Genomic DNA, 27,907 nt, shown 5'->3' with positions numbered 1-27,907 from the left:
TGACCAAGTGGGAAGAGAAAGAATATGACTGTTAGCTCAACAAATCTGAGTCCAAGGAAAGTATTATATTTACTTCTTGGTGAAGTAAAGCAGTTTGCTTCTAGCAAAATGATCTGTTTATGGCCTCTCTGTAGCACTTTACCAGTAGCAGCTGACACAATGAGAGGTTCCAGTGGATTAGAATGGCTGTTTTGAAGCTAGAGTTTGTTGCATACTTTCTCAAGCAAAGATCTTAACAGTTCCTTGGCATAAGGGCTCAGAGTATGAGTCATTCAGCATTCCTGGAATGTGTCCTGGATAGTGTTAAGCCATTCCAAACAGCAGAAAGCATCCTTCTTTATTCCTTTTCACTCTGGTTGGGAAAGCTGTCCCCTGAAGCACCATGTGGAAAGCTTGCACTCTGCAATGGAAAGGGCATAGTTTCCCAAACTGTGTACTCAGGGAGCTGTGTGATATTTAAATTTTTAAGAGAAGCACAGCAATATTCAACATCTGTTGGCTACTATGTGAACTACTAGGTTAAGGCTGTTCAGTTTCAGTATTAAATCATACTGTGTTCCTTCGATGACATCCACGGGAAGTTTAGAATATGCTCACAAAAAAGAGTAAAAAAGAATATGCTCACAAATTCTTTGCTATTTCTCCCTTCAAAGGTGGATTCAAATTCTCCTCTTCAGTATAGGCTGATTCACCTCTAATGAATGGAGTGTGGTAGAAGTGACAGCATGTGACTTGAGAGATGGCTTCATCGAAGGCACTGTGGCTTCCTCCTTGCTCTCTCTTTTGGATTGCTCACTTTGGGGGAACATTAGCGGCCATGTCATGAAGACACTCAAACAGCCTTGTGGCCTCCTGCCAGCAGCTGAGTCCCATGCCCAAAGATTCTCTTAGAGCTCAAAATAATCTATTTTATCTGTGGTTATATGCTTTACTTAATCCTGATACTGCTTTTGGGTTTTTCTCACCAATCTTTGGTTATGTTAAGTTTGTGTTGGTGTTGGCTTATTGCAGATTTGGTTTGGGTTCATTGTTCTTTTAATTTTTATTTATATTTAGCCAATTCAGTAATTTCTTTTTATCTGTATTAAATCTTTCTTTGAAATTCCTTTGAATTATTTTTTCTTTTTGAGTTGAATTACTATCTTTTATCTCATTTTCTTTTTTTTTTTTTGAGACGGAGCCTCACTCTGTCACCCAGGCTGGAGTGCAGTGGTGTGATCTCAGCTCACTGCAACCTCCACCTCCTGGGCTCAAGCGATTCTCCAGCTTCAGCCTCTTGAGTAGCTGGGATTACAGGTGCCCATCACCATGCCTGGCTAATTTTTGTATTTTTAGTAGAGATGGGGTTTTGCCATGTTGGCCATGCCGGTCTTGAACTCTTGACCTCAGGTGATCCACCCACTTCGGCCTCCCAAAGTGCTGGGATCACAGGTGTGAGCCACTGCGCCTGGCCTCATTTTCTAATAAGGTTAAGACTATGACTTTTTTTTATAGTATGAATCTGGCTACATCGCAAATATTTTGGAAGGTACTGTTTTCATTGTGATCAATTTCTAAATAGTCTATTGTAATAATAGCAAGTTTTTATATAGCAGTTATTATGTGGTGGTGGTGTTTTGAGTGCTTTATTATATATTAACTCCACACAGTTAGCAAGGATTGGAGCTAAGATTTGAACCTTAGGCAGTTTGGCTGCAGAATTTGTGCCATTAACCACAGTGCTGTGCTGCCTCTCAGTTTGGTTTCTTTTTCCTCCAAATTGAGGTGTAATGGAAGTACAGTAAACTGCCCACATTAAAAGTTTGCAATTGGATAAGTTTTGACATATGAATACACCTGTAAAGCCACCGCCACAATCAACATAAACATTTCCATCCTTGCTGGGTGTGGTGGCTCATGCCTGTAAATCCAGCACTTTGGGAGGCCAAGTTGGGTGGATCACTTGAGGTCAGGAGTTCAAGACCAGCCTGGCTAACATGGTGAAACCCCATCTCTACTAAAAATACAAAAAATTAGCTGAGCATGGTGGCACATGCCTGTAATCTCAGCTACTTGGGAGGCTGAGGCAGGAGATTGCTTGAACCTGGGAGGCAGAGGTTGCAGTGAGCTGAGATCGCGCCATTGCACTCCCGTCTGGATGACAGAGTGAGACTCTGTCTGAAGAAAAAAAAAAAAACTAACAAAAAACATTTCCATCCTTAAAGCTTTCCTCATGTCTCCTTGGAATCCATCCCTTTTGCCATCCACTTCTGCAGCTAAACGCTGATCTGCTTTCAGTCATTATAGATGAGTTTGCAGTTTCTAGGCTTTTACAGAAATGGAATCATAGAGCATAGAGTCCCTTTTGTCTGGCTTCTTTCACTTCTTTATCATATAGATTTTGACATTCACCCCACACCTTAGTATGTTGCTTTGTGTTTTAATTATTCATTCCTTGTTATTGTTGAATAGTATTCCATTGTATGAAAATACCACACTTTTTTTTTACGTTTACCTGTTGATGGACATTTATGTTCTTTCTGGGTTTTATTAGAAAGAAAAGTACCAGTGTTCAATTGTGTAAGGCCTTTGTGTAGACATGTTTTTACCTCTCTTGAGTAAATATCTAGGAGGGACTGTTTAATGTTAAGAAACTACCAAACTGTTTTCCAAAATGGATGTACCATTTTACATTCCCATTAGCCGTGGATATGAGAGCCCCGGGTGCTTCACATCCTGACTAATGCTTGGTGTGGGCAGGTTGTTTTGGTTTTTGTTTACAATTTTAGCCATTCTAATGGATACAGAGTGCATGGCAGTTTTATTTTGCATTCCCCTGATAATGAGTAATGCTGAGCCTTGTTTGTGTGTTATTGACAATTTGTATATTTTCTTATAAATTATGCACATCTTTGGCCTTTTCAAAACGTGGCATTGTATTGAGTTTTGAGTATTGAATATTAACAGTTCTGTAGATAATTTAGATACAAGTCATTTGTCTGAAAGCAAGCATCCTTACTTTGTTCTTGATCTCAGGGAGACACAATGAGATCTTTTATCGTTTTGTATAGATTAGTTGTAGGTTTTTCTTGGATACACTTTATCAATTTGAATATTCCTGGTTTTCTAGATAAGTTACCTGAATTGGTTTTTGAGTTTTGCCAAACACTTTCTTTGACATCTATAGAAATGATTATGTAATTTTTGATAAATTACAAATGTTAAACTAAGATTGCATTCCTGGGGTAAAACCTATTTGGTTATTATATATTACCCTTTTTTATGTATGTTGTTGGATCCTATTTACCAACATTTTGTGAAAAATTTTACAACAGTAATCATGAGGGATATTGGTATGTAATTTTTTTAAATGTCTCTATCAGATTTTACTATTAGGGTTATATAGGCCTTATGTGATCCTTCATTGTCTATTTTCTGAAAATGTTTTCTAAGATTGATGTTATTGTTTATTTCTTGGATGTTTGGTAGAATTCACCATTGAAGTAATCTAAGTCCAGAATTTGCTTTCTGGGACGCTTTTTGAAAACAAATTTTTAAAATATGTATTCTATATAGATATAGGACTATTCAGATTTGTTTCTTCTGTGTCAGGTTTAGGAAGTTTTGTTTTTCAGAAATATGTCTATTTAAGTTGTTGAATTTGTTAATATGAACTTGTTTGTAGTTTTCTCCTTTTAATGTCTGTAGCAATAACTCCGTTTTCATTTTTGGGTATTGGTGATTTATGTTCTCACTCTTTTTCTTGATAAGTCTATAGAAGTTTGGCATTTTTATTATCTTCTCAAAGAATGAGCTTTTGGCTTTGTTAATTTTCTCTATTGGTTGTTTTCTATGTTAGTGATTTCTTTTTTTTTTTTTTTTGAGACGGAGTCTCGCTGTGTCGCCCAGGCTGGAGTGCAGTGGCACGATCTCAGCTCACTGCAACCTCTGCCTCCTGGGTTCAAGCAACTCTCCAGCCTCAGCCTCCTGAGTAGCTGGGATTGCAGGCATGCGCCACTGCGTCCAGCTATATTTTATTGATTTCTGTCCTTTTTTTCTTTCTTTGGATTACTTTGCTCTCCCCTTCTCCTTTTTTCTCCCTAGTTTCTCAAAATTGTGGAACCTGAGATAATTTATTTTAGATCTTCTTTTCTAATACAAGTATTTAAAGCTTTGAGTTTCCTTCTAAGCACTTCTCTAGCTGTGTCCTCTGAATTTTATAGTAGCTGGGACTATAAGCGCATGCCACCACACTCGGCTAATTAAAAAAAATTTTTTTTTTTGTAGAGACAGGGTCTCACTGTGTTGCCCTGGCTGGTCTCGAACTCTTAGTCTCAAATTATCTTCCCACCTCAGCCTCCCAAAGCTCTGGATTCACAGGCCATATTCACTATACATAGCCTAGTTCTATCAATTCCTTAAAGGGGAGTGTTAACATTTACTGTAATTTTAGAATTGTCTAGTTCTCCTTTTAATTTTTGTCAGTTTTTCTGCATATATTTTTAGCCTCTATTATGTACATTTACATTTATAATTATGACTTCCTAATGAATTGTTGCTTTTATCATTTTAAAATAATTTTTGCCAAGTGCAGTGGCTCACGCCTGTAATCCCACACTTTGGGAGGCTGAGGCAAGCGGATCCCTTGAGCCTAGGATTTTGAGACCAGCCTGGGCAACATGGCAAAACCCCATCTCTTCCAAAAATGCAAAAAAATTAGCCAGGTGTGGTGACACGCACCTGTGGTCCCAGTTACTTAGAAGGCTGAGGTGGAGGATCACTTGCGCATGCAAGGCAGAGGTTGTAGTGAACTGAGATCATGCCACTGCACTCCAGCTGGGGTGACAGTGAGACCCTGTCTCAAAAAAAAATTATATAAATATAAATATATATATATATATATACACACACACACACACACACACAACAATGCCATAGGAGAGGAACAAAAAGGGGAAACTCATCCCGTGCAGTTGCTGCTTCAAGTTTTGTCTCTCTCTCAGTTCACCTGCTCTGGTTGACTTTTCCAAATCTTTAGGTCGTTGTTTTGTATTCTGTCCAGAGTTTTTAGCTATAATCAGTTAAAATGGGATGGGTTGTTCCACTGCCATAACAGAACTAGAACCTCTGTCCTTTTATTTCATTTTGACTCAGAGATTATTTAGAAATAGGTTTGAGGTTTAATTTTATTTCCAGGAGGTTATATTTAAGGATACATCCTTAAATTGACTAAAGAGAATGTTATTTATTGATAAAAATGATACGATCTACCAAGATTTTTTAATTTTATGAAGCAAAAACTTTTTTTTTTTTGAGACAGAATCTCGCTCTGTCCCCCAGGCTGGACTGCACTAATGTGATCTTGGGTCACTGCAACCTCTGCCTCCCGGCTTCAAGAGATTCTCCTACCTCAGCCTCCCCAGTAGCTGGGATTACAGGCGTGCACCACTACGCTCGGCTAAATTTTGTAGTTTTAGTAGAGAGGAGGTTTCGCCATAATTGGCCAGGCTGGTTTCAGACTCCTGACCTCAGGTGATCTGCCCGCCTTGGCCTCCCAAAGTGCTGGGATTACAGGTGTGAGCCACCGTGCCCAGCCTAAAAACTTTTTTTTTCTTAAATATAAAACAAATCCTTTAATTTTTCAAGTGTTTAAAAAAACAATTTTATACTTAAGCCAGCCTTGAAGATAAGCACAAAATTTACCAGTTTACTTTAAAAAAAAAAAAATGACAACTCAAGCACCCACTCTGTGCATAGCACTATGCTAGGTGCAATAAAAGGGAATCTTAACCTTAGAAATATGAGTCCACTTTCTGGAATTGTATTATCTCCTTTCCCAGAGAGTAAAAATAAATAAAATCGCCATTGTTTACTACAGATCTGCCCCAAACCACTTCTGGTTCACAGAAAAGCTAATTTCTGCCAAATTAAAGATGTAATAAACTCAGTTCCTGCTTTCCCAAAAATACAAAAGCAGAATTCCTTTTCACTAAAAAAAATAAACAGTTTTCCATGCAAGGACAGTTCGCTTCTAATAAGTATTAAAAAAAAATTTTTTTTCCTCTAGCTTTTCTTTAAATTTTCTTCCTCTCATATTGCCTTTTCTTGTACAAGGCAAACCAGGTATCTTTTTATGCTGTTTTTCCTTTCCTAAGAAAAGTATTGCATCTTGAAGACAGGCCATTTCCAAGAGTAGTGATAAAAAATAACATTAAAAAAACTTCAAAGGTGAGTCACTTACATCACCTTGATGAAGTAAAAAAAATAAAAAGCAGATGGTACTAAGATAGCTAATTCCAAATATCTGTGTCTGAACAATTTTAAAAACTGTTTATTTTGTAACAATGTACCCCTAGTCCAAGGTAACTATGTTTTAAAAAATTTTGGCCAAAAAATTTACAAAAACCCTCTCAGTTCAACCTAATAAAAGTGATATCTAGAAAATATGCCACATTATTAAGTCTGTCTTAAAAAGTTCAGATTCTAAAGCATTCCTGAGGCACAGTGTTTTGGAAGACAAATGTGCTTCTATTGGCGTTGTGTTAGATACAAAGCATCCATGACAGGTACCTTTCTCCTGATGCTGTGGGATTGCGAGAGAAGAGTCAGACGTAGGCCCCCAGGGCTGCATGAAACTCTGTGAGACACTGTACCAGCTGCTGAAACTTGGGCCTCTCCCCTGGATCTAAGGCCTAGCAACAGGCCATCACAGCAAATGGCTCATCAGGACAGTTGATTGGCTGGGCTATTCAGTAACCATCTTTCAGGTATGCGGCCATCTCGAAGGGGTCAGTGTCCACATAGGGCGTCTGGCCCAGAGTCATGAGTTCCCACAGCGTCACTCCAAAGGCCCACACATCACTAGTGCTAGAAAACTCGTTATTAACCAGACTTTCAAGAGCCATCCAACAAACTGGCCTGTTTTCATTGTCCCCCAGACAGTGATAGTCCATGAGGAACAAGTCTCTGGAGAGGGCGTTGTCCGTGATCTTAACTTGAAGTGTGTCATCAATGATACAGTTCCTAGCAGCCAGGTCTTTGTGGATGACTTCTCTTCAGGTAGCTCATGCCACAGGCAATCTGAATAGCCACGTGTACCAGGCCTTGTTGAGAAATTGCCTGTGGATTATTGGCCTCTACTAACTTGCACTGCCATAAAAACAAGTTGAGATTCTACCAGTGCATGTAAGGCAATGTCACCATGGGCTTTTCTCTTTCTATACACATGAGTCATAGGAAGAAGATTTCTGTGATGAAGACCTCGCAGCTTACGACTTTCAGTGAGCATCATTGTCACCTGCATTTCAGAAGCTTGATCTTTAACTGTTTTGACAAATGCTTGTTTTTCTTTATTTGGATCTTTTTCATCTTTAAAATCCCATGGAAAATATGTCCAAGAGTACCTTCTTGGAGTACATCTTTTAGAGTTATCCTCTCCCTGGATATTGCTATATCCTTCACCTTGGCTTTGGCCTACAAAAGAGTGACACTTCTCAAGTCATTCTTCTCTATCTGCAAGGTAGGGTAACCTGAGGAGCTGGTGATAGGAGTTGGGATTGTTGGGTGTGTCAGCTCTCGGATACTGAGTCGTCTGAGTGGATGGCTGAGACGGCCCTTGGGAACTACTGCTGGCACTAATGCTGTCATCCAGTTCAACCCTTTTCATACTATGAAGGTGCAAAACAGCTAATGTGATTGCTACGAGAAATATTAGTGCACAAGAAACCCTACCCTAATATAAAACACACACGTAGAAGTGGTTGGAGCTGCGTGTCAGGGCCATTTTTGGTGCACATTTTCCTTGGTTTAAAATTTAAGATGGTAAAACTCTTTGAAGAATTTACTGTCATGTTGAGCTGCATTAGTATTATAACTTCAGAATCTACTTTGCCAGTACAGGAAAGCTCTACCCGAAACACTGATAAAGTGCGTGGAACTTCCCCCTGAACAGAAATGTTGCCCTGGGGCATGTCCATTGCCAAAACATTGTCCGCTTGGAATCCCAGCTTACATTCAACCTTGGACTTCGAGTGCCAGGTGATGTTCAGTGTCTCACTGGGTACTAACAGATTAAAGGACAGCGTAGTGAATAAGATCATTTCTCACATAATAAAGTTGTGCATCAAGACCGATCCGCCGGCGCACCTCGTCCTCTCTCAGGTAGAGGCTCACGCTGGGCCCCGCGGCCGCCGACTGCAGCTCCGGGGGCCGCAGGGCGGTGGGGGCAGGGGCGGCGGGGCCCTCTGGCCGCGGGGGGCCCCAGCCGCGCCTGGCCGCCCGCCGCTCCGCTGCCTACCCCCGGTCCCGAGCCGCTCACAGCCCTGAGCCTAGGGCGGCTGCCCAATTCATCAAGCCGCTGGCCCGTGGCAGTCAGCAGCGGGTTCAGACCTCCAGAGCGCGCCACCGCCTCCTTGGTGGCATCGTCCGGAGTAGGGGAAGCAAAAACTTTTATGTGAAGTAGATTAAGAAAATAATAGGGCTGGGCATGGTGGCTCACACCTGTAATCCCAGCACTTTGGGAGGCCACAGTGGGCAGATAACCTGAGGTCAGGAATTCGAGACCAGCCTGACCAACATGGCGAAACCTCATCTCTACAAAAATACAAAAATTAGCTGGGTGTGGTGACGCACTTCTGTAGTCTCAGCTACTTGGGAGTCTGAGGCAGGAGAATCGCTTGAATTGGGAGTTGGAGGTTGCAGTGAGCCGAGAATGTGCCACTGCACTCCAGCCTGGGTAACAGAGTGAGACTCTGACCCAAATAAAAAGAAAAGAAAAAAACAGTTGGAAACTCAGAGAATTTAATTAAACCAGAGTCATAATAGAAGATTCAAGACACCTTTCTCAGCTTTTTACAGATTAAAAATAGAGGATTTAAAAAACAAAGTCAGCCAGGTGCTGTGGTTTATGCTTGTAATCCCAGCACTTTGGGAGGCCAAGGCAGGAGGATTGCTTAAGGCCAAGAGTTCAAGGCCAGCCTGGGCAACACGACGAAACTCTTTCTCTCCTAAAAATGCAAAAATTAGCCAGGCACAGTGGTATGTGTCTGTAGTCCCATTTACTTGGCAGGCTCAGGTGGGAGAATTGATTGAGCCTGGGAGGTCGAGGCTGTAGTGAGCTGTGATTGCACCATTGTACTCCAGCCTGGGCAACAGTGGTTCTGTCCCTAAATAAATAAAGTAAAAAACAAAGTCAGTTTACTCAGTATGTTTCATTTAATGGTTAATTGCATACAGATCAGTTTATTCCCATCCATTTCAGATGTCTTGGAAAACATTTATTTAAAATTCAAACCAACACAAAAAACTAGGCCACACAAAAAATCCTAAGGTTTCCAAAGTATATTTACATGCATCCTGGACTGCAGTGAAACAAAGTCAGAAGTTTCAGTGTTATTTTACTTTTCATCCTTGAAGTCAGAGATTTTTCTGGCTTGCATGCTGGGCCTTCTGAGAGGATGATTACTTCCATCACGCAGGACTCGGAGGCCAACTGCTTTCTCTTCTGAGTCTACTCCTTTTAGAGAGAACTCCTGCTTTATGCAGTCATCTGACTTTTACAGCCACTTGCTTAAGTAGATTGGAAGCAGACAGTCTGGATGGTTTACCCAAGAGTACACAGTTGCAGCACACACCATCCTTCCTGATCATTGTTCTCTGCCTACCCTGATACCACTGGCTGCTTCATCTGAGTCACACAATGAATTTATCCTCAGTATATTTTGTAGATGAGGGGAAGTAGTCACGGCAGGAGTGGGAAAGCTTGTAAATCACTTGAACCTCATTTTGTTTGAAATATCAAGCCCTCCCAGGAAATCCCTACTGAAAGTAGTTACAACAATTTTTTTAATAATCTAGGTTTTTGTTTATTACTTGTACAGGTCAAGATTAACTGGGCAAGTGTGCAAATAGTATCTAAGAAACTGCTACTGTAGGGAAGGTGTTTGAGGATGTTCGTGCTGGGGATTCTCAGCAGATAGGAACGAGCTGTCTTCGAGATCAGGCCATGTGAGAGTAGTAGGATGTGTTTTGGCATTTTTGGTTGCTGTGGACAAATCACATGGCCTACTTTTTTTTTTTTTTTTCATTAAGATGACTACTGAGGTATTGAACCCAATTTACAAAGCCTGCTTAAAAATTTGGCCTACTTCCAAGATCTACTATGGTGATCTTAGCTGAAGCACCTCCTAAGTTGTTTAAATAAATCTAATTAGCTTTCTGTCTGGTGTTAAAATGTTTTCTCTTTTAAAACATTTTAAAAGTGCTATTACTGACTGGGCATGGTGGCTCACGCCTGTAATCCCAGCACTTTGGGAGGCTGAAGCGGGTGGATCACCTGAGGTCAGGAGTTCAAGACCAGTCTGGCTAACATGGTGAAACCCCATCTCAACTAAAAATACAAAAAAATTAGCTGGGCATGGTGGCAGGTGCATGTAATCCCAGCTACATTGGGAGTCTGAGGCAGGAGAATCTCTTGAACCCAGGAGGCAGAGGTTGCAGTGAGCCCAGATCGCGCCACTGCACTCCAGCCTGGGTGACGAGCAAAACTCTGTCTCAAAAAAAAAAAAAAAGGTGCTATTACTCCATTATTCAGTGAGAGAAAAAAGAAAAACCTTAACATAGTAACTACAATATTATCATTTTAGTTTATTTCACTTTTTCTTTTCTTTTTTTTTTTTTTTTTTTAACTTTTAATATCTGGTTGTTTTAGGAGATGGTGAATTAACCTGGTTGCAGGTAAGTCGGGGTCTTCAAGTCCACTCACTTGACATTGCCCCCTTCAAGCTCCTCCTTCCCACTTTAGTTGGAAAGGAGATTAATCAGAGCTAATGAGCCGATTCCTAATTATGAAGTTAATAAGGTGTTCCTGGTCTTTGTTGTACCTTTCCTAGGTAATCAAGAATCAAGTACAGTTTCTGAAACCTTAGTGAGCATCAGAGTCACATGGAGGACTTGTTAGGACACCTGCTGGGCCCCAGCTCTGGTTTCTCATTCAGCAGGTCTGGGGTAGGACTGAGAATCAGATTTCTAATCAGTTCTCAGATGAGGCTGAATCTCCTAGCCCAGGACAACACCGTGAGAATTACTTGCATTGACCATGATTTTAAGTATTCCTCTGACCATCACTCTTCTTACTCTGACTAATCAAGAGTTAACTCTGGTTGAAACAATAGTTTAGATATTTTATACTATGATTCTCATCCCAAGCATTTCCCCAAGTTGCTGTACAGTCTTTATTTTAACTTAAAAAGATTGCACAAGTAATGCATGCTCCTTAAATAAAAGTAAAGCTAAAAGTAAAATTAAGCTAAAAGAAAAATTAGTTATAAATTCCACCTGGGTTGATATTTTAGTATATATCCTTCCAGTCTCTTGAGAGACAGACACAGAAAAATGTGTGTCTGCCTCTCTATGTGTGTAGTGTGTAGTGTGTGTAGGTATCATATATATATGTATGCATGCATACACACACAAGTGTATCTTAACAAAAAGCAAGACCTATTTTTTTTCTTTTTTGTTTCTTTTTTTTTGAGACAGGGTCTTGCTCTGTCACCCGTGCTGGAGTGCAGTGGTGCAGTCACGGCTCAATACTGCCTCAACCTCCCAGCTCAGTTTCTTTTCCCACATTGGCCCCCTGAGTAGCTGGGACTACAGACACATGCCAACACTAATGGCATGTGCCCAGCTAATTTTTATATTTTTTGGTTTTGTTTAATTTTTTCTTATTTCTGTAGTTTTTGGGGAACAGGCGGTGTTTGGTTACATGGCTAAGTTCTTTAGTGGTGATTTCTGAGATTTTGGTGTAATTTTTATATTTTTTGTAAAGATAGGGTTTCACCATGTTGCCCGCACTGGTCTTGAATTCCTGGGCTCAAGCCATCTGCCCACCTCGGCCTCCCAAAGCATTGAGATTACAGGCGTGAGCCACTGCACCCAGCCAATGAGATCTTATACAAGTGTTTTTAGCCTACTTTTCAAAAAGCCTATGTAGTAAATATCTTATGTTGAATATATATCTATCTAGTTTTTTTTTTTTTTTTTTTTTGAGACGGAGTCTGGCTCTGTCGCCGAGGCTGGAGTGCAGTGGCGAAATCTCGGCTCACTGCAAGCTCCGCCTCCAGTGTTCACACCATTCTCCTGCCTCAGCCTCCTGAGTAGCTGGGACTACAGGCGCACACCACTACACCCGGCTAATTTTTTGTATTTTTAGTAGAGATGGGGTTTCACCGTGTTAGCCAGGATGGTCTCGATCTCCTGACCTCGTGATCCGCCCGCCTCGGCCTCCCAAAGTGCTGGGATTAGAGGCGTGAGCCACCGTGCCCAGCCATATCTATCAAGTTTTAATTGCATTTTTTCAGTGTGTATGTATATTGTAATTTATTTAATTAGTTCTCCATTGTTGGACTCTTAAGATTTTTGTTCTAGTTCTTCATTAATAATATTGTGCTGAACATCTTAGTACATTTTTCTATATCTGTCCAGTTATTTTCTTCAGATAATACCTACATATGTAGTTGCTGTGTGAAAGGTTATTTTCTTTAAAAAATCTTTGCTAGTCTGAGAGATAAAAAAATGTACTCTGGTTTCAGTTTGTATTTGGTTATCAGTAAGGTTTATTAGCCATTATTTATCTTTGTGAATTACCTATTTATATCCATTGCCCATTTTTCCATTGGGTGTCCATCTTTTTATTTTTATTTATAAGGTCTTTTTATTATAAAGAATGTTAACTCAGGCTGGGTGAAGCAGCTCACGCCTGTAATCCTAACACTTTAGGAGGCTGAGGCAGGTGGATTGTTTGAGCCCAGGATTTCAAGACCTGGGCAACATGGCGAAACCGTCTCTACAAAAAATATAAAAATTAACCTGGCATGCTAGCACGCACCTGTGGTCCCAGCTACTTGGGAGGCTGAGGTGGAAGGACCACTTGAGCCCAGGGAGTTCGAGGCCTCAGTGAAGCATGATTGTGCCGCTGCATTCCAGCCTGGGTGACATAGTGAGACCCTGTCTCAAAAGAAAAAAAAAATAATGTTAACTCTTTGTCATATGTTTCAAATATTTTCCCCAATTTATTCGACATATCTTTAGTAGGTTTATTTCCTCACTCACTGCCCACTGCGAAACTTTAGAGTCAGATGCTGCCCAGACTGCTGAGTGACCTTTTTTTGAGACGGAGTCTCCCTCTGTCACCCAGGCTGGAGTGCAGTGGCTCGATCTCTGCTCACTGCAACCTCCGTCTCCCGGGTTCAAGCGATTCTCCTGTCTCAGCCCCTGAGTAGCTGGGATTACAGGTGCGCACCACCAGGCCCGACTAATTTTTTTTGTATTTTTAGTAGAGATGGGGTTTCAGCATGTTGGTCAGGCTGGTCTTGAACTCCTGACCTCGTGATCTGCCCACCTCGGCCTCCCAAAGTGCTGGGATTACAGGCGTAAGCCACTGCACCTGGTCGAGTCCCCATTTTTAATGACTGTGTAATACTCCTTTAAGTTGGGTATACTGTCATTTACTTTATTAGCCTCAAATTTTAGGGATCCCTTGAGAAAGTCTAAGCATGTCATTCTATGCCTTTTCAGTTGTTCTCTCTACTTTCTTTAACCAGATGCTAACCCTGAGGTGACGATGACAATGCTTCGCTGGATCTATACAGATGAGTTGGAGTTCAGAGAGGATGATGTGTTCCTGACTGAACTGATGAAACTAGCAAATCGGTTTCAGCTACAGCTCCTCAGGGAGAGGCAAGTCACAGCAGATATATTCAAGCACCTCAGATGGTGGTGGCTGAGCTTTAATGATGCCGAGCTCTGGGAAAACAGCTTCTTCTGCTAATGTGAATAACTTGGCAAGGTGTTCCTTTAAAGGCGATGCTGGGGACAGAATTTGTTACCTCCCTTGCTTTGTGTTATCTTGTAGCTAAATTTTGCTAAAGCTTTTGCTATTCTCTTTTCTTTCACTGGTCTGTTACCTGAAATTACATAATCGTATAAACTGAAAAATTAAATATGAAATAATATAATCCAATGTCCAAACTTTGAGCTTTCCTTCCCTTTCTGTTTCCCTTGACGTTTTACTCTATTTTCTGATATATCAAGTTGAATGAAATCCTTAGTCGTAGTCTCTTTGTTGGAAACAATGAGTGCCTAAATGAATATGTGAAAACTTTGTCCAAATAAGTGTCATAGCTGGTGTCCCAGAGATCTCACTTCATTTCAGTTACTGCATTTTAGGTTGTCAAGGAGATAGCATGCTGGGTTTTTATATTATATTTTCTCTGCTGTTCTCCCAAGTTGGCATTTTAGAACAACAGAAAACAAAACGTTCACTAAATAATGTCAGACGAGATGTCCGGGAGCGTCTGTCTATTGGAGCTGTGGCTCTTGGTAATCAGCTTGGTGATGGAGTGGCTTTTTACAGCATTTAGTGATCTTTTGTATTCCCTTGGGTGCGTAGAGGAATGGCTTTTCTGCTGGGTGAGTGAGGGGATGGTTTCAGTCATCAGGAGGCACTCCACCTGTTGCTGTGTTTTCCCCAGAGAGACTTTGCTGCCTAGAGCTGCTTGCTGTTTTTGTCTTGGGCTGGTGTTTTCCCAGGAGGGCTCACTGTGCCCCACATGAAATCAGTGGACGGCTTACTCCTGTCTGTTATTGATGTGGGTTTGAGTGCATTTTAATATCTAAATCCTATAAATAAAAAACAAAAGCAGGTCCACAATCTATAGGCGCATACAGCATTAGGTTATTAGCAAAGCTGATTTCATTATTGAGGCCATTCAGTTAACTCTTTCTTTCATTTGTTTGTTTGTTAATTTGTTTTGGTGAGGAGTTTTGGTGAGAGTGAAATGAGACTGATTTTAATTAGATTATAATTTATGTCTTTATATTTTTTCCAGACTTCCTGAGCTTTCTCCTGTTGACCTTGTCAAACTTTCTTATGTAAATTAAATTGCTTTTGTAAAAATGTCTTGGGGTTGTTGGAGTAGTTTAGATAATTGTAATCTGTGTAATGGATTCTTTAATTAAACTGTTTGTTGTTTGTTGACTGTAGGCTTCATAACTGTCATCATTACCAGATGCTTAATTTTGTATTGTTAGATGTGAGTATTGAGTTATTATCTGTCATGGCTTTCTTAAGAGCTGGAATGGAAGACACCAGGACTGGAGTCAAGTGTTGGCTTTTAAAGGGTCACAGAGTGGCCCCTGCTGTCCTTGGAAGGAATTACATGCTGGAGATAAGGGTGCTAGCGACGGGTGCAGTTCAGTGTGAAGCAGCCGTTGCTCTTTCTGTAATGTGGGGATCTCGCTGGTTTTGGAATGCTAGCACTAATTTGATGAAAAGGAAGATTTTATAGTAAGCTTCAGGAAAATACTTTTTTTCTTTTTTTTTTCTACCATGGAGGGCGCACTGAAGAAAATACTCTTAATTTTTTTTTTTTTTTTTTTTTTTTGAGACAGCCTCACTGTGTCACCCAGGCTGGAGTGCAATGGTGCAGTCTCAGCTCGCTGCGACTTCCGCCTCCAGGTTCAAGCGATTCTCCTGCCTCAGCCTCCTGAGTAACTGGGATTACGGGTGCACGCCACCATGCCCGGCTAATTTTTATATTTTTAGTAGAGACAGGGTTTTGCCATGTTGGCCAGTTGAACTCCTGACCTCAAGTGATCCTTCTGCCTCGGCCTCCCAAAGTGCTGGGATTACAGGCATGAACCACTGTACCCGGCTGTTTTAATTTTTTGTTTTTTGAGACAGAGTTTCACTCTTATCGCCCTGGCTGGAGTGCAATGGCACAATCTTGGCTCACTGCAACCTCCACCTCCCGATTCAAGCAATTCTCCTGCCTCGGCCTCCTGAGTAGCTGGGATTACAGGCGCCTGCCACCACGCCCAGCTAATTTTTATATTTTTAGTAAAGACGGGATTTTGCCATGTTGGCCAGGTTAGTCTCAAACTCCTAGCCTCAGGTGATCCACCCACCTCAGCCTTCCAAAGTGCTGGGATTACAGGCGTGAGCTACTGTGCCTGGCTAATGTTTTTATTAATGTATACTAAAAAAATGACAGTTAATTTTTTTCTCCTTACAAAGGTATAATACATGTTCGGTGTATGGTATTTGGAAAACACAGAATGATATAAAGAAAAAAGTCATTTGTAACTAAATCATTGTTTACCTTCTGTCATTTTTCTTTTCAGTAATTTTTTTTCCCCACATCCACTGAAGAGTGATATGAAAACTAGACAGGAGTTTGTGGGACGTTTAAATATATACCTGATTTTATACTTTAAAAGTCGCCAATATGGTGAAACCCCGTCTCTACTAAAAATACAAAAAAATTAGCCAGGCGTGGCGGTGGGCACCTATAATCCCAGCTACTCGGGATGCTGAGGCAGGAGAATTGCTTGAACCTGGGAGGTGGAGGTTGTGGTGAGCCTGGATTGAGCCTTGTTGCTCCAGCCTGGGCAACATGAGTGAAACTCCGTCTCAAAAAAAAAAAAAAAAAAAAGGTGTATTGTTTTTGTTTGTCTGTATCCTTTCTGTACTCTAAAGTTAAAAATAATAATTAAAAAATTCCCTTCGGGTGAAAGTCTGTCTTGCTGTTTTCAAAGAGAATATAGGAACTGAGAATCTAAATTTCTAAATAAGATTACATGTTCTTTGGTTGTGTAAATCATGTCAGTTACTATTTATAATCTAACCAAATGGCACTCTGGAGATCCTAGAATTGGTGACAGTGAAATGTCTGCCAGCTTTAATAAAAGATCTGCCTTCATGAAACATATTTGAGTCCCTTGGCGCAATGTCGTTTGACAGTGAAAAGGAGGAGAATGGAATTTTCAGGTTCTCAGCATTTGTCTGTAAAAGTGCTTTGTAAAGTGCTTTACAAATGGGAGTTATTACTTCCTGAGATCATACCGTGTATTAGGCTGCCTGGTGTCAGGATGTTAGGAAGGCAGATTGAATATTAGTTGTAAAAATGGTAAAAGCTTCTGAAAGCTATCTGAAAACAGGTTTTTTTTTCTCCTGGAATGCTCTGATTTCATAGCTGAGGTTAGAGTGACTTTGTCAGACATTACTGTGCTGTGCTACAGGTTTGGAGAAACCAATGGTACAGAAAACTGAAGCTGAGAAATATAATGCTGTTGACTGGGTGTGGTGGCTCACACCTGTAATCCCAGCACTTTGGGAGGCCGAGGCGGGCGGATCATGAGGTCAGGAGATCGAGACCATCCTGGCTAACATGGGGAAACCCCATCTCTACTAAAAAAAAATACAAAAATTAGCTGGGTGTGGCAGCACGTGCCTGTAATCCCAGCTACTCGGGAGGCTGAGGCAGGAGAATCGCTTGAACCTGGGAGGCGGAGGTTGCAGTGAGCCAAGATCATGTCACTTCAGTCCAGCCTGGCGACAAAGCTAGACTCCGTCTCAAAAAAAAAAAAATGTGTTCTGCATTCTGCCCAGGTCTTTCTCATGACCGTCCTTCTTTCTTTTGCCATCACCCATTCCCATGGTCTTTTTCCATGTCTGTTACCTAAAGCCCATCTGTTAAGTTGGGAATTATCTGCTAGCTAGTTATGGTTAACAGTACTGAAATCCACTAATGTGGGTTATTAAAATTATGTGATTTCCTTTTGTGCTTTTTCCTTAGTAAAGGAATTTCAGGTTTTAGAGAAGAGAAGGGCTAGGAGAGGGACCTCAAACTTCCGAGCATATTTATACTACATACCTCAAGCTGTGCTGAGTGTAACTAGTTCTCCTCCATCTTGACAAACACACAAGTATTCCTCAAATATCTGAAGCAGAGTAACATCTTTATTTTACAGAGGAGGAGATGGGCACAGAGAGCTCAAGTAATTTGGCCCCTAAAATTTAATGGGTCTCCACTCAGGTCTTTGTTACCTCATTGTTTGTTTGCTCTGTCCACTACATTCTGCCTTTGTGGTTAGAAAAGAGTTTTGGTGGAGGCTGCTGGCAGGGAAAACAATGGTGGATGTCAGGAAGTCTCGTGAAACCATACTAGTCCTCTGTGACTGCCCTTGGAGGTGAACCTGATTTGGAGGGAGTTGTGGAAGCTAGGGAGGTGAAGGACTGTGCCCTGGCCGCCTTTTCCCCATGGGCCTGGTTTCATGGGAGACTCCCTAAGGCTTCCAGGAATTCTGGCACAGAGAAAGTGTGGTCTTTCCAATGCCGTATCTTCCAGACTATGATGTGGTCCTGCTTTTGCTACCAGAGACCTATTTGCCTGCCTTCAGCTCTCTCTTCTCTGATGTTCTTTTTTTTTTTTAATTTTTTTTGAGACAGGGTCTCTGTCTGTCATCTAGGCAGGCGTACAGTGGTGTGATCACGGCTCACTGCAGCTTTGAACTCCTGGGCTCTTACTTCAGCCTCCTGAGTAGCTGGGACTACAGGCACATGCTACCATGCCCGCTTAATTTCTCAATTCTTTTGGTAGAGACAGGGTCTTGCTATGTTGCCCAGGCTGGTCTTGAACTCGTGGCCACAAGTACTCTTCCTGCCTTGGCCTCCCAGAGTGCTGGGATTACAGGTGTGAGCCTCTGCACCTGGCCGTGTTTCCTTATTAATGATTCTGAAAGAGTCTTGTTTTTGTTATTACGTGGCTTTATGAGGACATCCATTGTAGCCAGTTTTTGTCTATTTTGGTGGACTGTGGTTTTGTTGTTATAGTAGAAATCTGATTTTTTTGGTGTGGGGGGTTTACTATGATTTGGCTATTTTTTCTAATTTTTTTTTTTTTTTTTTTTTTTTTGAGACGAGTCTTGCTCTGTCACCCAGGCTGGAGTGCAGTGGCACTGTCTCAGCTCACTGCAACCTCCACCTCCCAGGTTCAAGTGATTCTTGTGCCTCAGCCTCCCAAGTATCTGGGACCACAGGCACACGTCACTACACCCAGCTAATTTGTTTTTGTATTTTTAGTAGAGACGGGGTTTCACCATGTTGCCCAGGCTGGTCTGGAACTCCTGAGCTCAGGCAATCTGCCCACCTCGGCCTCTCAAAGTGCTAGGATTATAGGTGTGAGCCACCATGCCTGGCCGATTTGGCTATTTTTTTCTAAACATTATAGATATTTTAGGGGGGTTTTTTCTTTCTTCTTCTTTTTTTTTTGTTGATGGAGTCACTCTGCCGCCCAGGCTAGAGTGCAGTGGCGCAATCTCGGCTCACTGCAATCTCCGCCTCCTGGGTTCAAGCAGTTCTCCTGTCTCAGCCTTCCAAGTAGCTGGGACTACAGGCGCCTGCCACCATGCCTGGCTAATTTTTGTATTTTTAGTAGAGACAGGGTTTCACCTTGTTGGTAAGGCTGGTCTCAAGCTCCTGACCTCAGTTGATCCTAGGTGGGGCTTTTAAAATATAGCCTTATTGTGTTATAATTCACATATCATACACATTAATCTTATGGGAGAGCTTTTTTTTTGAGACAGAGTTTTGCTCTTGTTGCCCAGGCTGGAATGCAATGGCATGATCTCAGCTCACCGCAACCGCTGCCTCCCGGGTTCAAGCGATTCTCCTGCCTCAGCCTCCCGAGTAGCTGGGATTACAGGCATGCGCCACCACACCTGGCTAATTTTGTATTTTTAGTAGAGATAGGGTTCCTCCATGTTGGTCAGGCTGGTCTCAAACTCCCGACCTCAGGTGATCCACCCACCTCAGCCTCCCAAAGCGCTGGGATTATAGGCGTGAGCCACTGCACCCGGCCAGGAGAGCTTTTAAGGAGGTGTTAATTACTGAGCATAGAGCCTCGTATTTGAAACTATTTCTAAAACACACTGTTTGCATAATAACAGTTGTGCTAGTGGGAACTAAAGTGGTGTTCCATACAATTAAATTTTCTTTGAAGGACAGAGGTTGATCCATTTTGTGCTTGATTCGACAATTACCTGTCTATGTGATCAGCGGGTGTCATATGTGTACTGTTAAGGCAGTTAGGGTTTTATGCTTAATCAGTTTATTTGCATGTTATTTTGATTCTGACCAGAACGGAGCAATGAAATATTAAATGAAATTCTAGTACTTTTTAAATATGGGAGACCAACTGTAATTTATTCATAACACTTTGCTTAACCTTACTTACCCCGTAGTGTTATTAATAGGACATAGCCAGCCAGTATGAAGATGATCGCTTTGGTTTGTTCGTTTGTGAATATATTTGTCCAGTAATATTGCTCATGATGAATACTCTCTTACAGATGTGAGAAGGGTGTTATGTCTCTAGTGAATGTCAGGAACTGTATTCGCTTCTACCAGACGGCAGAGGAGCTGAATGCCAGCACGCTGATGAACTACTGTGCAGAAATCATTGCAAGTCATTGGGTGAGTGAGGTTGAGGGTGTTGACAAAGCACTCTAGCTGGCAGTCAGGAGACCGCGGCTTGGGACATAGTTCCATGGAAAGTGACCTCTTTGGCACCTAGTTTTCTCTTGTTACACAATTGAAGAATAAATAGTTTGATTAGATGATCTATGAGACTCTTTTCACCTCAAAATCTGGTGGTTCTGTGATTTCAGAGCCGAATGACAAAAGATAGCTCAGGTCTGGCCGGGCGCAGTGGCTCACACCTTCAGTTCCAGCACTTTGGGAGGCCGAGGCGGGCAGACCACTTGAGGTCAGGAGTTCGAGACCAGCCTGGCCAACATGGTGAAACCCCATCTCTACTAAAAATACAAAAATTAGCTGGGCTCAGTGGTGCATGCCTGTAGTCCAAGCGACTCAGGAGACTGTGGCAGGAGAATCACATAAACCCGGGAGGCGGAGGTTGCAGTGAACTGAGATCGCGCCACTGCACTCCAGCCTGGGTGACAGAGCGAGACTCCGTCTCCCGCCCCCCCAAAAAAGATAGCTCAGGTCCAGAAACAGGCTTGGAAGCATCGCCTGCCTTCACCCTCCATCTGTGGAAGCTGCTGCTAAGCTGCAGGAATAGGGTGTGGCTCTACTGCCAGCAGGCCCTGCAGTTTCAGCAGTACAGTTTCAGAGCTTGCCCTTGCTCTCCTAATCAGGCGGAGAGCATCTTTCAGTTTAGATTTCCCTTTCTTAGGTTGTTTCATCATAAAGAACAGTGTTTACATTTTTTTTTTTTTTGAGACTGAGTTTCGCTCTTGTTGCCCAGGCTGGAGTGCAATGGCACGGTCTCAGCTCCCTGCAACCTCTGCCTCCCAGGTTCAAGTGATTCTCCTGCCTTGGCCTCCTGAGTAGCTGGGATTACAGGCATGCAGCACCACGCCTGGCTAATTTTGTATTTTTAGTAGAGACGGGGGTTTCTCCATGTTGGTCAGGCTGGTCTCAAACTCCCAACCTCAGGTGATCAATCCGCCCACCTCGGCCTCCCAAAGTGCTGGGAGTACAGGCGTGAGCCACTGCGCCCGGCCAGTGTTTACATTTTGTTGTTGTTTGCAGTTTTAGAAAATTAGGGCTGGTGCTACCTTTTGCAAATTAGTTTCTGCGAATTGTTTGGTATTCAACAACACTGTGGGAAAAGCCTTAGAGTTTCAGAAAAGGCGGCTAAAAGAACTGGATTTTAAGGAATTGAAACAGGATTGGTAACCTGTCTTTTAAAATAGGTAGAAATATAGAGATCTGCAATAATAGGGACCAGCTGCGACTCAGTGGAGTGACCTGTTTGTGGAAGTTGGAATTGATTTTGTAACTGCCGTCTTTCGGGGGGTGGGAGGAGGACTCCCTGCTCTCATGTGAGGCTCCCTTGGGGTGCATGCATGGCTGGTGTTTTGCCACCTCACTGGGAGGCACAGTAGTGCTGGAGGAGAGTGAGGCCCCGAACGTCAGCCTTCTGGTTCCCCAGCCATTTAAGGACTGTCTGAACTTGAGCAAGTTATCTAATCTCTTTATGCCGTAATTTTTTCTTCTGTAAAATGGGGATGTTCAAGTACTTACCTCATTGGGTTTTGGGGAGAAATAAATGAGTTGGGAAAGGTTAAGCACTTAAAGAAGGGCCTGACTGACGGATTTTAAGGGCTTACTAAATGCTGGTTGTGTTCATTGCCTTGTATCTGTTCTGCTTTTTACTGTGTTGTGAATTCTTAGGACGACCTGAGGAAGGAGGATTTCAGTAGCATGAGTGCTCAGTTGCTGTACAAAATGATCAAATCCAAGACGGAGTACCCGTTACATAAAGCCATCAAAGTGGAGAGAGAAGATGTGGTCTTCCTTTATCTGATTGAAATGGATTCCCAGGTACTGTAGCTGCCTTTTCCATTCTTCATTTCCCGAAACTCTAATGCACTTGTCCTTCTCCATGATAGTTCCCACTTCCTTCCGAGCCATGACTGGCACAGTCTTTAACGTACGGATTTCTACTAAATAGTTCGTTCAAAGCAGTCTGAGCTTTTTCTAACGTGTTTCTCAAAATTCTTCCAGCCTTAGCCCATTGCCCAATTTAAAAACCTCTTATATGCTTTTAGGTAGTTTTTTTTTTTTTTTTTTAAACGCTTCTTAACTTCTAGGTGCCAAAATCTGTGTTGGTTTACTTTTGCTGCTATAATAAATTACCATAAACTTAATGGCTTAAAACAACACAAATATATTGCCTTACAGTTTTGTAGGTAAGAAGTCCAGGACAGGAATCACTGGCCCAAAATCAAGGTGTCAGCAGGCTCTGCTTCTTTCCAGAGACTCAAGAGGAGAATCCATTTCCTGCTTATTCGGGTTTTTGGCAGAATTCAGATTCTTGCACTTACAGGATCGAGGTCCCCATTTTCTTGCTGGCCGTCAGCTGAGGGCCATTCCCACCTTCTAGAGCCTGCCACACATTCCTTAGCTCATAGCCCCCGGCTTTTGTCTTAAAAGCCAGCAGTGGTGGGTCAGGTGCTTCTTATTGTCACATCTCTCTGACTGACTCTTCTGGTTCCCTTTTTCGCTTTGAAGGACTTGTGTGGTTAGATAGATCAGGCCCTCTGTGGTTAGATAGTTCGGGCCCTTGTGGTTAGATAGGTCGGGCCTCCTGGATAATCTGGGATACTCTCCCCATCGCAAGGTCCTTAATCACATCCTCAAAGTGCCTTTTGCTGTGTAACGTGGCATGTTTACAGGTTCTGGGGATTAGGACATGTCCATCTTTGGGGGGCAATAATTCTGCCCACCATATGACCTTGAAAAAAATGTAATGACTCTTGACAGATGGGAGCGAAGTATGTTTTATCCCGGGTGTCCAGTGTATGGGGAGACATTAAACTGCTGGGAAGAATGAGATAGGAATGCCACCACCTTTCCTGAAAACATTAGCTGTTCGCCGTAAAACTCTCCGAGCCTCTGCCTGGCACTTGTGCCCCACAGCACTCTGTCCACATTTTCCTGGTGGCCCTTACATCGTCCCCCACATTGTTTGTGTTGGCTATGTGATCCCCATTAATTCTGTACTCCCTGAAAACATGTACCCTGAGGAAACCTGATAGAAGTTTGTCAATAAAGTTGAATTTGGGGAGGAAGCAGTGTTGGAGCACTTAAATTTGACATTTGTATAAGAGATGATATTTAAGGGTCAAGGTGGGAGAAATTAAAATAGGTTGTGTTCTTTACTCACTGGGCGCTAATTTATAAACTTGTTTGTGTAGCTCCCTGAGAAGCTGAATGAAGCGGATCATAACGGAGATCTGGCATTAGATCTAGCCCTTTCACGACGACTGGAGAGTATTGCCACCACGCTGGTTAGTCACAAAGCTGATGTGGACATGGTGGACAAGAGTGGCTGGAGCTTGTTACACAAAGGAATCCAAAGAGGTAGGAAGAAGTGTATATTTTTCCCTGCAGGCAATTTTATTTTTATCCGAATAATTTTTGAAGACTTTCTGACCTTGTTCCCAAAATTCTCAAAGCCTTCTGTAGTCTGTACTTACAGGCTACATGATTTAGAATTTGATCATTGGGTCAGAGGAAGCGCTCAAGAGCTGTTGCCTATGCCTTGTTAGTTTGGCCATTCACCGTGCCAACAGGGCCTCAGGAAGAAAGGCTACGAAGATGGTACTTGTGTGAAGTACCTTTTACTTGTAAGCACTTGATATGTTTGCTTGTTCGATGGATCGCTTTCTACAGGAATTGTGCTAGGAAGGTTTTGCTTTTGTATCCTACCACAGATACAAGGATAGTAGCAAAACCACATATGTTGAAACATGTTCTTAGCTTCAGGGTTTTCACTGTAACAGGCTAGGCCTCTATGATGATAAATTGATAGAGTTTCATTTTGTTCTAGCAGAGTTATTCGAAATTGTAGCTATACTTTGAATGCATTATTAGTAGTTGGAAGAATACAGAAATGATAGACTTGAGAACAAAACATTTAAATGTTGTTTTTTTTTTTGAGACGGAGTCTTGCTCTGTCGCCCAGGCTGGAGTGCAGTGGCGCAATCTCGGCTCACTGCAAGCTCTGCCTCCTGGGTTCACGCCATTCTCCTGCCTCAGCCTCCCCAGCAGCTGGGACTACAGGTGCCCGCCACCACGCCCAGCTAATTTTTTGTATTTTTAGTAGAGATGGGGTTTCACCGTGTTAGCCAGGATGATCTCCATCTCCTGACCTGGTGATCCGCCCGCCTCGGCCTCCCAAAGTGCTGAGATTAGAGGCGTGAGCCACTGCACCCGGCCAAAATATTTTAATATTAATGAATTAACTTGTCAAAGGAAAAAAAAATACTAGGTTTTTGTTTGTTTTTTTCCATAGTCTTACTAATTCATGAGTCCCAAATGGATCCTGGCTGATTTTGCTTTGCAATGGTCATTTTAGACAGAGTGAACTCTGTATAGAGGTAGAGTTCCAGTGAGAAATGAAAGCTTTCCAAAGTGTCAAAGTGTTAGTTTTGTGGAGGGATGGTTGACTTGATTGAAGTACATTGCCATGGCCACTTTTTTTTTATTTACATGTAGACATCAAAGAGCGAATCTGCTCGTTTCGTTCTATCTTAATCATCTATATTTTCCCTTTTTGATGATGCATTGTTATACCATTATTGTCTATGCTACATTATTTTTGCCGTTCACAAATTGCTCCTAGTTGGTGGAATGTAGTTACATCAAGTTGTGGTCCTGTGCCAGCTTTGTCCTTTTTGGGCCAAGGTTTTAATACAAGTGTCCTTATAAGCCATGTGTTGGAGTGCTGAGCTTGCTGGCTGGTAGAGAGGAAAATTTTGCTCATCACTGGGTAGGAAATCCTTCGAGTATGTCAGTGTCAAGAGCAGATGCATTTTCCTCAAGCACCGTTATGTGCTGTGCAAAGCCAGCGGGTGCTTAGCACTGAGTGTTATTCAGTGGAGAAGTCTCCACCACGTAGGAAATGATTCTTTCCCACACTGTTTCGTGTCTGAGATGTTTATTTTGGAAACAGATACCCTGTTACTAAAAAAAAAAAATCTGAGAATTTTGTTTCTTTCCTCCTAGGGAGTTAATTCTTATGTTTGATGATAAATCATCTTTGAGTTATTAAATATTTTGGTGATTGCTTAGCTACAAGAATTCCCAAGAATTAGTGATACATTTTTGATGTTTATTTTCAGATGATTTAATCTTCCACTCTGAGTTTATTAATTGCTTGCAAGTATGTGGATTACAGTGTGGGTATAATAAACTTGATTTTGCTAACTTTAGAGAGTGTTGCATATTACGGTAGACAGAGCACTGGCTTTATGAAGCTCGTATTTACCAAGGTTTGAATCTCAGCTCATCTGCTTACTCTGTGGCCTTGGACAACTCACATTCTAAGTCTTCCTTATCCATAAAGTGGGAATTACTTTTGCTCTATTGGTTTGTTCAGAGAATGCGAGGCAATGTTATTAGTACACCCAGCAGTGATTACCAGGGGAATGGCGGGGTCAACCCTGCCATTCATCCCTTGCCCCTGCGTTGGAAATGCCATAACCATGTCCAGTTCCTGTAGGAGTTTTTTTCACTTTAACTGTTAACAGTGAAAGTCTTTAATATATGAGATTTCGGTTTAGTCTGAGCACACATTAGACTCTGTCAACAAAATAGTCAGTGATCATCCTAATAACCAAGTATAGCAGTCATTTTATCTAAAGAGTGGAACAGACAGGCAGTGTCTCGGGGGGAGTCCACAGGGGGCACATGTTTGGCCAGAGGGATGCCATCTCCTTGGATTAGCCTGATCTGAGCAAGAAGATGAGTCTTCACTTTATAAAAACAGTTCTTCCTGAACTTTTTTACCTTAATAACCAACATCAGTTGGTGGGTTTCTTTTTTCTTTCTTTCTTTTTTTTTTTTTTGTTGAGACAGAGTTTCGCTCCTGTCGCCCAGCAATGGCTCAGTCTCGGCTCACCGCAACCTCTGCCTCCCGGGTTCAAGCGATTCTCCTGCCTCAGCCTCCTGAGTAGCTGGGATTACAGGCATCCGCCACCACACCCGGCTAATTTTGTATTTTTAGTAGAGACGGGGTTTCTCCATGTTGGTCAGGCTGGTCTCGAACTCCCAACCTTAGGTGATCCACCCGCCTTGGCCTCCCAGAGTGCTGGGATTAAAGGTGTGAGCCACTGCGCCTGGCTGACGGGTTTCTTCAGTAGGATGTTCCTGTTATTTTTAGTAAATTTGAAAATGATGCCACCAACTGGAGCAGCATGAAATATGGTTTGTATTAATTGAATAATGAAGGTTACTGGCTGAATAAAACTGTCAAGAAGCTGCACTGAAAGAAATATTGTATATGGATTTTTTTAGTGTGAAGTTTTTTGTTAGGAATATTTTTATGTGGATGGATTGTAATAGTCATGCCTCATTTACCTGGCAGTGTCAGTGAATGAGGTGATGAAGTAACTGAAACTTTTAAGCACCAGTTTTTATTTTAACTGTTTCTGATGATTTGAAATATTTCTAAAATGTGTTAACCATTTTCTTATTGACAGAAACCTTATAAACGGTGCTTGTGACATTTTCTGTTCCCTCCCTTTGTTCTGCTCTTCTGATATCAGTTGTCCTTTTCCTTTATGTACCCTCTGGGCTGACTTTCTTTTAATGTAAAACTTTATTCATTTTCTATTTTTGGTAATTTCTAAATAGCTTCTTTGTGTGGGGTGAATATATTTATATATATGTGTATGATTATAAGTAAAAAGAACTTTATATTTGGGTCTTATTAATAAAGTAAATCTGATCCAAAGTCTGTAATTCTTCTAAGAGAACTTAAGGATTTAAGATATAACATTTTTTTTATCATGCTATCCATCTGAATCCAATCATTCATAGGTTTTCATATACCTGTGCAGTATTGCCCAGTTTATCTTCTGTATGTTTGGTGTATTATACATTTTTCATTAACCTATCTTTTCTTAGCTTTACTGGTATTTATCTCTCTCTTTTTTTTTTTTAAGACAGAGTCTTGCTCTGTTGCCCAGGCTGGAGTGCAGTGCTGCAATCTCGGCTCACTGCAACCTCTGCCTCCTGGGTTCAAGCGACTCTCCTGCCTCAGCCTCCCTAGTAGCTGGGATTACAGGCACGCACTACTACGCTTGGCTAATTTTTGTATTTTTGTAGAGATTGGGTTTGCCATGTTGGCCAGGCTGGTCTCAAACCCCTGGCCTCAAGTGAACTGCCCGCCTCGGCCTCCCAAAGTGCTGGGATTACAGTCAGGAGCCGCTGCGCCCGGCCACTATGTATTTGTGTCTTAGTTTGGAATATATTTTAAGCTTAAAGGCAATGAAACTGCATTGCCCCTTCTCCCCTGAGTATCTCATATTTTGGACTTTTCATTAAGGCCCTTTGTCCTAATAATTCTAAAGTTTCTTTCTACTCCCAGAATGTAAGTGGTCGTCTCTAGGATATTTAGTTGTATTGCTAATATATTGTTGTCTTTATGTATTTTCTCCTATACCAAATCCATGCGGAGTTTGTTCACGCTACAGAGTAGGACTCCCTGTGTATATGTATAAATGGATAGCAAAGGCCTGACCTAGCCTAGCCCCCTATATACGTGTTACCTGCTGC

The 27,907-nt window shown here is 41.9% G+C and overlaps 1 protein-coding gene and 1 pseudogene across 2 annotated transcripts in view; one reads left to right on the top strand and one right to left on the bottom strand.

The window, feature by feature from the left end:
- Positions 1-27,907, top strand: part of ANKFY1 (ankyrin repeat and FYVE domain containing 1) — a 101,619-nt gene that overhangs the window by 35,514 nt on the left and 38,198 nt on the right. For both annotated transcript variants that reach the window (XM_032138339.2, XM_032138338.2), the window contains exons 4-7: positions 13,578-13,713; positions 20,167-20,290; positions 22,016-22,165; positions 23,542-23,707. In XM_032138339.2, the coding sequence (XP_031994230.1) occupies positions 13,578-13,713; positions 20,167-20,290; positions 22,016-22,165; positions 23,542-23,707 (576 nt within the window). The remainder of the gene's footprint in view (positions 1-13,577; positions 13,714-20,166; positions 20,291-22,015; positions 22,166-23,541; positions 23,708-27,907) is intronic.
- LOC116459092 (tyrosine-protein kinase RYK-like) lies at positions 6,534-8,400 on the bottom strand (annotated as a pseudogene).

This window comes from Hylobates moloch, unplaced genomic scaffold (assembly GCF_009828535.3).
Source record: "Hylobates moloch isolate HMO894 unplaced genomic scaffold, HMol_V3 SCAFFOLD_19, whole genome shotgun sequence".
Lineage (NCBI taxonomy): Eukaryota > Metazoa > Chordata > Mammalia > Primates > Hylobatidae > Hylobates > Hylobates moloch.
The sequence above is the reverse complement of the archived record's forward strand: the minus strand, read 5'-3'. Positions and strand labels throughout refer to the sequence as shown.